Source organism: Phaethon aethereus (assembly GCF_964289735.1).
Source record: "Phaethon aethereus genome assembly, chromosome: 9".
Classification (NCBI taxonomy): domain Eukaryota; kingdom Metazoa; phylum Chordata; class Aves; order Phaethontiformes; family Phaethontidae; genus Phaethon; species Phaethon aethereus.
In genome coordinates this window covers 11000858-11014092 of record NC_138585.1, presented here as the reverse complement: position 1 = coordinate 11014092, position 13235 = coordinate 11000858, and the positions used below count along the sequence as shown (strand labels likewise).

The window sequence follows — 13235 nt, the reverse complement described above, 5'->3', positions numbered from 1 at the left end:
GGGCAACCAAATGCCCTGCCACTTGCCTTACCTCTGAACTCACCAGATTCAGAGGTATCTGAATCTCTGCAGGTTTTTTCCAGGACATCTCTGTGCCTGAGGATGAGAGCAGGAAAAGCAGACTGCTTTTCTGTTTGAGGCCAAACATTCATTGCATAAGCCACTCACAAGAAAATAGTCCACTTTTTTTTTTCCTCCAGTTTACAGCATCACCTGATACATGGTCCATCTAGAACTATTTTAATAAAAGCCTCATTATTTTGAGCAGAATAGTGTGCTTCATTCTTGGAACCACTTGCTGAGCACAGTTGATTTTGTGTAACTCTGCATAACAGGGGGCAGCCTCCTCACTTTGCTTTGTACATAAATAAATTAAAAAAAGATGTATGGAGACATGTTCAGTGCAGCTTGGCACTAATATTTAAACTTTTGCTTTGTCAGCAATGGCAACAGCAGTACAACTAGCAGTCTTGGCATTATGGACCTGGAAATTTATCAGGAGAACGTGCCATCTTCTCCTATGATTAAGTAAGTAGTCACTGAAGTGAGACTTGATGTTTAGTCTGATTTTAACTGCAAATCATTTACACCATCTAAAATGTGCCAAGCCATGCTTCGCACCTGCTGCTGAGCCTGCCATTAGTTTCAGAAAAAAGCACATGCCAGTGTGTCTGCAGAGTGACAGCACTAGACAGTGAAAGATTACAGGAAAACCTGCCCAGCTGGCTCTCAAGAGAATATGGATCCACCAACCACCCTGCCTGAAAGACAGTTTTCTGCAGTATTAGCTTCCCATTGTGTGAACTTTCTTTGCTGAATAACTTAAAATATTGTCAAAGCTCTAGTGGAATAGTAAGTAAGGTCAAGCAAATAAGGAAAAAAAAAAGGAAAAAAAAAATTACAGAATTCTTTCCAATAATAATAATTTGGCCCAAAGTACATCTTACCTATCGTTTCTGAGCATGTTTCTACTGAGCCTGCAATAAAATTATCAAGAGATGTGCAAGTACCTGCCTAAAGATTCTGATACCCTGAAACCTGGTATAACCTGCCAGCTGGTGAATGTCACGATGCAGTCAGGGCACAACCACCACAGAAGTGTACGGACTGTACATCAGACATTGATTATGGGAACTTTGTGAAGTTGGTGATACCAGAAAATCTTCACAGCTCATTACCAGACTATACTACAGCTTTCCTGCTTTCAAGACGCTGTTTTTTTTTTTTCCAAGAAATCTGGGGGCATTCGTATTTCTGTAGAGTTACACACATGCTCTCCCAGCTGCCGATTAAAGACTAACCTTGTTAAAACATTCGCGTCTTCACAATAGGCAGTGATACCTCCTACACACACTCCTAAAGATGACCCCTTCTCCTCATATTTCTGAGGACCAAAGGGATACATTTCTGACTCCCCTTGTTAGCTTTAGGGGCTATGCTCAGTTGTTAGCCAATAGATGTGAGAAGTATGTACTTCCACAAATCAAACTTAAGGCACAGAACACATCTGCTGTTCAAAGAGAAAACTGGAAAAAAATCTGGTGGGAAGGAAGTTATTAAGCACCTACGATTCTAAGTCATGACAAACCATACACTGCATGCTGCCATTTTATTCTTTCCTCGCACATGTTGCAGTAACCACTGCACAAGTGTATATCATCTTGGTTCTTTGAAGCCTTGGTGGAGATTCTGAAATCCTGCGAATGAGGGTGGTAAGAGTAGCATCCTCCCATGCGAGAAACAAAATCTTACACTTGCAGCATTCCCCCTGATTGAGGGCAGAATGGGATAGTCTGGGAATGTGTACTGTAAGTGCTCTCCCTCCAGAAGCAAAGAAATGAATGCAATAGCTGTGACCTCAATAGTGAATTTACAGTCTCCTGCCACACATACATGATCATGAATATTGCGTTCAGAAATGGAAGCTCAGGCAGTGACCAGATGCCAGGAGTTTGTTTCCTGTAGTTTAACGGGAAAGAGATGGTGCATAAGAAATGAAGATTTTGGAAATTTTTGCAAGGTGTAATCAGAATTTGTTTATCCAAACAGCTAATGTGTTTAAAACTGGCAGTAGCTGAAGTCATTAGTAGTTATGATTTTATTTAACTATGAAAGATAAAATTAGAAAGCAAGACTGGAAAAGATTCAGCCAGGGAGTACAGCACTGCAAAATGCAGACATTAGAAGTTCAGTATTATCCCCCAGGTTATAAGACTTGTTGTGTCTTACTATAATGTCATTTGCTTGTCATTGTGAAAATATACAAAGATCCTGATGAAATGTAATACAGAGTGCAACCAGTACAAGTACTTCATCCTATTATGGAAATAATGCTGCTCTTCCCATAGCTTTTCCCAATTTACATATTAAATACATTAAATATATTCTGCATTTTATTATTTCATCCTATGTAACATTTTTCTTGCAGTTTTCTAGGTCTTACATTGAGGGAGAAGTTTATCCATCATAAAGCAATGTTGTAGACTGTTGCTAAATATCACTAATAAGCTTTGTTGTTGTTTGTTTCTAAGTGAATTAGTAGAAGAAAAGGTTTTCCTTAAAGAACAGACAGAAAATACAGAGGGTAAGTTGAACCATGTCAATTAAAGCATACAATCTGAAGTTAACACAAGTAATTGCACAGTAACTGTTGGGATTATTTTTGCAGAAAGTACTTCTGGGCTTTCAGTGGGAACAGCCAATTGTCAAAAGGACCTACTGGTGATAAACTTTGATCTGGAACCAGAGTGCCCCGATGCAGAACTGAGAGCCACCCTGCAGTGGATAGCCGCTTCTGAACTTGGAATTCCAACCATCTATTTTAAGAAATCTCAGGAAAACAGAATTGAAAAGGTAGTATTTTTTAGAATTTGCCATACTATTAATTCACTTCAATCACAGTAGCAGTTATCATTTCTTGAAGTTACTGAGCTTAAGAGCAGATGCAAAAACATCTTCGTTACAGCAAGACAGCAATACTACTGTTTATTACAGAAAGCAAGAGGATTAAATGTGTCAGAATTTAAGGTATGTGAAATACTTAGTAGATTGTCCATGGCACAAGAAACAGTATTACCATGAGACCTTCTCCAAAGCCTCTATAACATGCTCTGATGAATCTGTTCACTTTTTCTTATCAATGATGCATTAAGTATCAATGCCCAAGGCAGAATTAACAGTAAGGGTCCTTTATGTGACTGCATTTGAAGGGCTGCAGATGGCTTACATGGAGTTTAAGCATATAGCTTAAAAAATAAAACTATCACTTGCGTGTGGACATCACACATACTGTTACCAAGTAGCAGAACTTGGTAAGAGCTGACTATGATGAGAGACAAAAGCTGGACTTAAGATTTCCAGCTTTGAAATTCCTTAGTCCTTATGCAGGTTCTGCCTTGCCTGCAACATTGATTAGGGCAGCCTCAGGCAGGTCTGAACGTGTGCCTGGCTGTTCATAAATTAGTACAGCTGAGGATACAGCCGGGCACCACAGGGCCCTGCCAGTTCCTCCTACATTTACACAAGATCTACCATGGCCAAATGCATCAGTCTTATTAGTCACTTTGTGCTGGCAGAAAAAGATTGCTGCTCGCCAAGGAATGGGCCCACTGCTCAAACGTACAGAAGAGACTACCTGCAAAATAAAGATAACCCATATCAGCTCAGGTTCAGTGGCTCATATACCAAGACTACAAGGCTTCTGCACCAGAGCTGATGAAAAGTTCAGAGGATAGGCAGGGGGGACCTATCTGTGTAGGCATATCCTTATATTATTACAACTCTGAGAGACAGTTTTAGGCCTGGCAGTGACCACCCGATGTTTCCAGTCGAGACGCATTTGCAACCACACATCTATTACTTGGAGAATTAGGCTGACTGAAATATTTTGCATCATTGTATGGAAATTATGAAGCATGTCGCATGTCTTAGCAATAAAAAAGCACTATGTGTGCCAGTAGTCTTTTGCTCCTGCTCAGGTGTATCTTACCCTCTGCCAACTACCATTTTGAAAGTCTATTTCCAGAGAGAGGCACACACAAACTGCTAGAACCAAGAAAGCTTCCGAGGTATTAGTCCAAGCCAGAGCACCAAGAGCAACACTTAAATCCAAAATGGCCACAAGAAGCGCAGACTGTTCCTATTCCATAATGATTAGTTAGTGCTCCATTCTAGACACAACCAAATGCCACCTACAACATTTCAGGAATAACCAAAACAGCCCCTTTTCCAAGATCAGCAAGAATGGCTCAAACTTTAAAGCTTACAAAAAGTGTCACAGTATTCATATCAATTAATGAAAGAAGCGTTACAAATCAGTATTTTGGTCTTTTAAAATAATGTCGATGGGAAGATCATTTTGAGTAGTAGAGATATTGTTTGATTTTCTTGAGTACATGCATTTGGGAATCATAAACATAATTTAAAATGCATTCAGCAGCAACAGTCCAAATTGCATCTAATTAAAGAAACAGCTGTCAGCTTTACCCATGTGCTTTGGCAAACAGTTAATTCAATTGCAAAAATACACTAGAGAATAATGAAGCACATCCTGCCTACAACAGTGCTTTTGGAAATCGCGTGCCTATTAAATATCATTAAAATACATATTAAAAGTTTAGGCTTCAGTATGTAAATAGCAAACAGCTACACTAACTAGAGACACACAATATTTTCTGGTGTGGTTTAAAACTGGAAACATAGAAGGAGCAAGCTAATTAGATATTGATTGTGAAATTCAAAGAAATGAAAAGCTTTGATTTTCATTTATGTGCTTCAGAAAAATATGGAACCGGATGTATGACACTGTGAAGCCCATTATTAAGTACAAAGTGGACAAAATTCAGGACTTCTTACAGCTGCTTAAGAACATATATTTAACCTCTGGAAGTTAAAAAAAAAAAAAAATCAAATATAGATCCTCTCTGTGATTCAACCACAGTTATGGCAAATGTCTTCCTGTGACAGAAGTTTACCCAGAATTCCCTCTCACCAGTATTATGTGAATATTGAAAGACTCTGGGATGTATATGTGGAAATACAAGAACGTTAAATATAAATTAAAATACATCTAATGGTAATGAAGGGGGGGTGTTTTTTCTCTTTAAAATATATAGTCACACTTCCATTATTTTGACAGCGAGTTGTCGATAACAAGGAAAGTTGTGATCCTTTATCATGCTCACTTTCACTGTTCCTACTTACATTGCCATAAATATGACATAATTGATGAGAGCAGCTAATTTAGAAAATGTCATGAGATCCAACCAGTCTTTAGGGAGCTACAGAACTTCAGAAATGAAGTTTTGTAAATAGAAGGAACCTTTATGTTGCTGTGTGGTGAACCGTATCCACTCCCTCACAGAGCAGTGCATTTACAGAAGATAGTGATACAGCAGTTTGTGTGTATTCATTTAACAAAACCTTAGCAAAACATTAACCAAATGCTAAGTGTGTTTTGTTTTGGTTTTTTATTCAGTTTTTAGATGTTGTGCAATTAGTTCAACGGAAGTCATGGAAAGTGGGGGATATCTTTCATGCCGTGGTGCAGTACTGCAAGCTCAGTGAGGAAGGAAGAGAGACGACACCAAGCCTGTTTGACTGGCTTCTCGAATTGGGTTAAGAAAGTTCACCTGCTCAACATTTTGTTTTATTCCAGTTTAAATAAGCAGTGGTTTGTGTAACGCTCTGATTTCTGAACGTCACTGAATAAAATGAGCAAAGATATTAAAACTCTACAGAAACAGCACACACCCGTTCCACAGCTGAAGAAGGAGCAAAGTGAAACCAAGGTGTATTGTATCATCCCGTATCATGAGGAACTCTTGACGTACTGTGCTATAGGATGTACTGTGCGGGGGGGGGGTGTGTGTGGATTTTTAGCCTTATGAATTAATGGACTACACAGTAAAGGCTTAATTAAGTATCTAATATGTTCTGTTTTCATCAATTTGATTAAATCAATCAGCTAAAATGGGACAGTACACTAACATTCAGTTTTAAAACACCAATATTTGTACAGTTTAACTATTAGAAGCAGAGTGTGTCCCAGGATGCCTAGAGACACCCATGTCCCTAGATAAATAATTTATTTTTTTTCAATCCCCATAGTCTGCTAGGGGAGATAGAAGCTTTTGAACACTTAACACCTTTGCAGTTAGACAACACAATAAAAATCTGCTGAAAACACATTTTAGTTTCTTTCCATGGGATTATTTCTCTTTCATAGCTGTTCCCCATTCCTGTCGTCTTCTCAAGGAAATAAGATCTAGACTCTCAGCTATTATGCTTAAAAAACTCATTCCTTTTCACTTTGAGGTGGAGCAGTTCAGCACAGCTACACCTGGTGAATCACACAGCACAGCTCTGCCACCCCAGGCAGCAGGTTTCTGAGCCCCATCCCACCACAGACCTGCCACAATACCTTGGGATGAGTCATTTCACCTCCGTGCCTCAGTGTCCCTACCTGGTCAGAGGGAGTAATGATAGTACATTTGTTATCTAAAGTGCTTCTGTTTAAAGCACTATTTAACATGCTACATATCAGTTAAAAGCAGTGAAAAAATACTATTTAAATTTTAGTTTAATCAAATAAATTGCTAATAAGGTGAAAAAATGCATATCTGAAAGGAGTACCATCTCATAAAAATCTTAATTTTTGTAACTGAAAAGAGAACAAAATGATTGTTAAAATTTCAGCATACTTGTTCATTTTGAATACAAAAGTTTGGACTATATGTGATAGTTCACATTACTATAACATTTATAGAACTGTTTGATAAGATGATATACTAACCTCAACATCTTGTGGATATGATCTGTTAGTATCATGGACTTAATGATACATTCTCTTGACTCTGCCAAAGAGATTGGTTTTGAATTTAAAGGTAAATGTAACTTCTCACATCACATCACAGCTCTTCTGCAATTCGTTTCTTTGAAAATATTTATCTTCCCTCTCTCCCTACCCCAGACAACGTAATAGAAAACCTGCCTGCTTTTCCCAATAAAATATTTAAGAGATGTTTTATTTTCCACATAACAGTATATGCTTCTGTAATATTTCTTGAAAAAAAAAAACCTAACCTTTTGCACTAAATATTTTTGAAATCTTTTAAGTAGTTTTAAATAATTTATGAAAAAGAGCCATAGTCTCAATTTTATCTTTAAAACCATTCCTAAAACTTGCATGATTGCATCACTCATTTGTTACAAAATACAAAATGCTAGTGAATCAAAATCTAACATGGAACATTAATCAACATGAGTAATCCTAGATCTACTCTGCAGTATATACAAAACAGTGAAGGTCACTTTACTGTCAAGATAAAGATCAATTTATTGTGTACACTGAGGGTAACTGTGCAGTCACTGGGCCTGCTCCTAAGAATTGCTGAACATGCATAACTCCCACCCACGAGTGGCAACTGAATGCTCAGCATTTCTGAGGCCGCAAGTTAATGAAAATCACCAAGTATTATAGACTTAAAGTGCTTGGTTTGAGTTAATAAATGGGAAAGTGTATTTATTTTTAAACCAAATACAGTTAGTTGTCAGTATACAATTTTTTGCTGTGATAGAATAAATGTTTACTTATCCTACAAAGCACAAATATGACAGAGTTGTAACAGTGTGATGCAGTTTCACTGTACAGTAGTTCTTAATGTTGCAGTTTATTCAGAAATAAATTTATGTTATAACGTGGGTCCTTTCTGCTTTTTTTTGCCTATTAAGTAGTATTTGCGTGACATCCCTGTAGCTTCCCAAAGCTCTGCTTCTGAATGAAAAATCTGACCAAAACCAAATCAGAACGAGCTCCAGGTCTTACCTCAGTACCAAAGCTATGGCTTTACTCAGGTTCCACACCTCATTCAAATCAGACAAGGCTAATCATAACATTCTTAGTATCACAGTAAAATGAAGATAAATGACACGTTCATCCCTGAGAATTAGCCCCAGAATAACTCCAAACATACCAAATCTCTTATCACGCAAATTTGTGAAGCGTTCCATATTTATTTTGTGTGTCCAAAGAAGGGCAACAAAGCTGGTGAGGGGTCTGGAGCAGAAGTGTTGTGAGGAGCAGCTGAGGGAACTGGGGTTGTTCAGTCTGGAGGAGGCTAAGGGGAGACCTTATCACTCTCTACAACTACCTGAAAGGGGGTTGTGGTGAGGTGGGTGTTGGTCTCTTCTCCCAAGTAACTAGCGACAGGACAAAAGGAAATGGCCTTAAGTTGCACCAGGGGAGGTTTTTAGATACTAGATACTAGGAAAAATTTCTTCACTGAGAGCGTAGTCAAGCATTGGAACAGGCTGCCCAGGCAGGTGGTGGAGTCACCATCACTGGAAGCGTGCTTCCGGACATGGTTTACTGGGCATGGTGGTGGTGGTGGGTTAATGGTTGGACTTGATGATCTTGAAGGTCCTTTCCAACCTTACTGATTCTGTGATCTCACCCTAGCTGCTTTCAGTACCTGCAAAAGGGGGCATGGGGCAGAGACAGGAAGGAGAACCAAGAGGGAACTCACTGTGTGGAACCACATTCTTCCGGGGGCAAACACTAGAAGTTACAGTAAATGTGTGGTGGCCTAAGGCAGACTTGTGCGGGCTTCTTGTCTCAAACACCACCCGTGGAACACGGATCCTCACCCACCTCCTGTTCCACAGCTCGCTTCCCGCCGCCAGTCGCGCGTGGAGAGGGGACAGAGGCGCATGCTACCCAGGGCACCTTGCGATCATCGCATGGGCACTGAGGAACGTGTGGGACGTGCCGTTTCCCCGGGCAACCGGAGTAAAAAGGCGGGACTGAACAGGTATAAAAGGCGGTGATCACCGTGGCTGGGCGGAATGGCTCCCCACGGAGAGAAGGCTGCTCAGGGCTTTACAAAATGATAGGAGGATTTTCTTACACTTTCAATGAACTCGAAAAAAAATGAGGCCCTGTTATAGACCAACAGTAACATTTATATTGTAGAAAGTGCAATATAAGCGGAGGCAGTAGTTCAGGAGTTTCTTCTGCTTGTTTAAGTTTGCACAGATACTCCCTGCCCTACTGCCTAGGTGTAAAGGTATTTCTGCTGCTAAAAGGAAGAGGAAACCAACACAGCTGAGTAAATCGGAACAGGACTTGTCCACTATTAAAAGTAGGCTCAAAAAAAATTGAAGTGAACTTTAAATACACGTAAATGAGAACTTCATACAGTGTACAATTTTAGGTAAAAATCTCGCAGTAAATTATGTGCAGTTCAGCCTCTCTGTACATGAGCATGATGCAGGTTGTGAATATGAGAGGGTCACTGTTCACTATCTTTTCCAATACAACAAATATATAAAAAAAAACAATACAACAAAAAAGCTTGGACCCAACAAATGGAACTCGTACGAGCCAGATTCAAAGTGAACAAAAAGAGGTGACACTTCATCAAATGAGAGGATGCAAAACTTGTAGGTTCAAGTGGGAGCTGGATAAGTACTTGAAAGAGATGCAGCACAATTTACTAAGTAAGACAAACACTATGAGTGCAGTTCCATGCAAAAATACTGGTTTGGATCCAAATACAGTACAACCCATTTAAGTGCACCTTCTCAGAAGCAGACCAAGGAGGTGAAGCACAGCGCAGCTCTGACGGGGCATTAGTTTGACATCCTTTATGAGGTTTTTTCCCCATATACATATACCTCAGGAGGTGCCCTGGCCACCAGAGGCCACCCATGGGAGAGGCAGACATTTGCCTCAGCACCTGCTGCAGTGCTGGTCCCAGCCAAGGCTGCCACCCTCACTTTCTTACTCTGCAAGAAGGGCTCAGGGAAAGGTGCCTTCCACCCTGGTGTTGATTCTACTGCCCACCTAATGAAGAGCAGAATTTGGCCTGTAGATACCTTAATTCAAACACAGGAGAATTACCTGTTGAAAAATAATTACTTAAAACTTTCATTTTTAGCTTGGTTTGTTGAAGGTGCTTTTAATGTCAGGATCATTAGAAGCTGAAAAACTATGGTCTTCCTCCATTTTGTCATAACACTGAAGATTTTCCTAGTGTCCTCAGTAAATTAAACATTTTATTGTGGTCTATGATAAAAATGGTCACCTGTTTACAGTTATTACTGTTAAATTCAGCAGATGACTCTTCTGGAGAGGCTGACTTTACTGTTGTCTAGTTTCACACAGAGCCGCATGACAAGCACAGGAATGTCTCCATGAATCCTGCACTCAGACTTTCAAAATGTTGGGGAAAAAAACCCTCACCACTCCACTGAAACAAAGAGCCCACATGAGCTACTTAATAAATAAATTCCAGCTGAGAAGGAAAGCACACCCATACTAGCCAATTTAAGAATTTTAATTCATTCCAGAGCCATGCCAAAGTCTTTGCTAAGTATGAGCAAATCCATAATGCCACTACTTCAGTTTTTCAAACCCATTCTAAAGCCAGTCATCACAAGGAACAGTCCCTCAGAAAGCAACTTGCAGCTGTACAGCGTTTAGCAGGACAGACAGTTAAATTAGCCGGACTATGAAACTAATTAAAACAATTTGCAGTGAAGACAGGTCTGGCTGATGGATACTGTGCCCTCCTCCCAGCTTCAGCTGAAAATTAGACAGTGAAGTGCAGCAAACTGGAAAATATAACCAAGCAGGATATATTTCATATCCTTTCACTAACTACCCAGGAAATGCAAGTGACCACACAGGAGCCAAAAACTAAATTCTCACAATACTCATACCCACTCATGTTTTAAAAGTGGCATTTATTATCCTCACCCATTCAGAAAATAATTTGAATCGCAAAAGATGCGAAAAACATACATCAAGAGTCCAAGCACACATCATATGCTTGCATGGAAATCCTCATCCTTGTCTTGCAAAACGAATGTTCTGTCCTGGGGAAGCTACATGAGACAAGCTAAAGGCTTCTTTCCTGGAAGAAGAAACTTGTATATTCACGGAGGTATATACTGGAAGGATTCAGAGGTCTAAAGGGCAGAAACGATACAGCACGTCTGACTGCCACTGTGACAGTCCTTACTAAAGCACACTTCAGGAGCCTCCTGAGGTAGCCCTTGTCAACAGGGGCACAGTGAACCAAGCTTGCCAGCATTTCAGGAGAATGTTGAAAGCCACATCCCGCTCCAACCACTCGGTGATTACAGCGGCAACATGGAGAGTGCAAGGTATGTAGAAGCCAAATGCTTTGATAAGATTAGAAAGGCACCAGACAATAGAGTTAGAGCACACTCATCTGCTATTTTGGTTGTGGGGACTGAAGTGGAATTAGAGAAAGGGATCCATCACAGAATGGTTTCAGGATGATACATCTATACGATGCACTTCTAATGCAGATCTCTTCAATTTATTAAATCTACATATGGGTAAACCAAGGTGCAGAGAGCCTAACATCAAACCATTCACATGATGGTACCTCAAGTACTATAGGAGTTCTTATGAGGCGCCAAGTCAACACACTTTTCAGCAGTGCAGTGACTCACACCAGATGTGAAAGTATTTCATATTTGAGCAGGAAACCTGGATAACTTGGCCTGAAAAGCAATGCTACTCACCCAGTGAATCAAGGGAGAGCCAGAAATGGAGCCCAGATGGCCTCCCAGTCCAATGCCTAGGTCTATGAAACCCAAACTCATAATTTTGCATAAAAATAGGACAAGAGGTCAAAGCCAAAAAGCTATTACAAATGTTTGATTCACGGAATCACTAGCATAGCGTAAGAGGAAGAATCATAAAGGAAAAGGCAACAGAACATAACTCATTCTGAAAGATTAAGCAAAAAAAAAAAAAAAAAAAAAATCTACTTCCTAATGTCAGCCCAAAGAATTTTTCACTTTGTGATGGTTTCACAGCAAATCAAATTCCAGTTTTTAACTATTTATCAGTATTTGTGCACATTTCATTACACTAATTTTCCTCCATTTTTGTTAAGCAGAAATCACCCATGTCACTCTAATTACAGGTGCAAACTAAGAACACTAGGCAATTCTAAAGTAACACAGAACTGCACTGCCCTTCCTGCCCCTTTCAATTATGGATTACCGAGATAGTCTTTTGGTATCGTAAGTTTTTACACAAGGTAACAGGAAACACCACAAGCATTGCTGTAATGTTAATATCAGCCACTTTGCCTACTGGTAAAAGTTTAATTTTAAATGATCTGCAGCACACTGCTTAGTTCTCCCACAGTACGACACTACTTGGAACAACCAGGATCTTTGTCGAGTGACAACAGGCACTTTTGTTTCTTCATTTACAGACAAGGACGCTGGCAACCACTCAGAACACACCAGCACTAGTAACTGCCTGTTAAATTTAACAACGCTTAGAAGTCAAGTCCATAACCACCCAGAGATATACAATACAAACAAGATACCTTCAAGGTTATTCTCTGGCTGTACACTTCCTTTCTTCCCTCAGTCACCACACACAGTTCAATCCTATACTCTGCTTCTTCATCCTTCTTCCAAGACTGATGGAGAAGACCAGGCAACTCTACCCCTTTGCTGCTCCCCTGCAAACAGCAGCTGCAGTATCAGAAGTTCTGCTGGGAGGTGGGGAGAGCTCTGCACAGGTGAAGCCTGTTGGCGATTGCTGGCAAGATGTAAACCTGGGTTAGAGTTTATTGTAGGGTGGTAAATGACTTGCAGGACTCTCTTGTCTACTCCTCAGTTTATGTCCTGATCCTGGGCTCCAGATTTTTGGTGTGTAGAGTTTCTTCATGCAGGCCATAGTCTTTGGGCCAGGATTCAGAGTTGGAGTCACCACCCCCATTTTTTTTTTTTTCTTCACCTCAGGTGAAAACAGAAGAACAAAGGCTGAGCAGAAGGGGATGGAATGAATTGAAAGATGTGGGCAAGTATGAAAGAGGGTCAGTGGGAGTTTAGCTACAGCATGCATGCAATAGGTAATAGCAATGCAGTTCACAAATGGTTGCTGGTTTTCCCCAGAAATGTCAAGTGGGATATCGGATTACAAGTAGCGAAACTGTCATTTTTAACTCAATACATTATTACCAAAAAAAAAAAAAAAAAAAAAAGTACTGAGAGCCGGTGCAAAACAACACCTCTTTCATGCTTCAGAGTATCATAATGCTATTTTTTATTAAAAGAGTTACAAGGAAAAAATTACACACAAAGAAATGGGGCCATCCTGCTGGATTCATTCACACTAATCATGCTTTCTTTCAGGTAGCTAACAGAGACAGACTCTTCTCGGCACCATCCAGTGAAGA

At 39.9% G+C, this 13235-nt stretch overlaps 1 protein-coding gene across 1 annotated transcript in view; it reads left to right on the top strand.

Annotated features, from left to right (window-relative positions):
- The window catches only part of SPHKAP (SPHK1 interactor, AKAP domain containing), a gene marked incomplete at its 3' end in the record, with an annotated part of 101368 nt that extends 95748 nt beyond the window's left edge, over window positions 1–5620 (top strand). The window contains 4 exon segments of the mRNA XM_082003329.1: window positions 442–528; window positions 2532–2584; window positions 2669–2853; window positions 5477–5620. Coding sequence (XP_081859455.1) covers window positions 442–528; window positions 2532–2584; window positions 2669–2853; window positions 5477–5620 — 469 coding nt within the window.
- Window positions 5621–13235: the final 7615 nt, after the last annotated feature.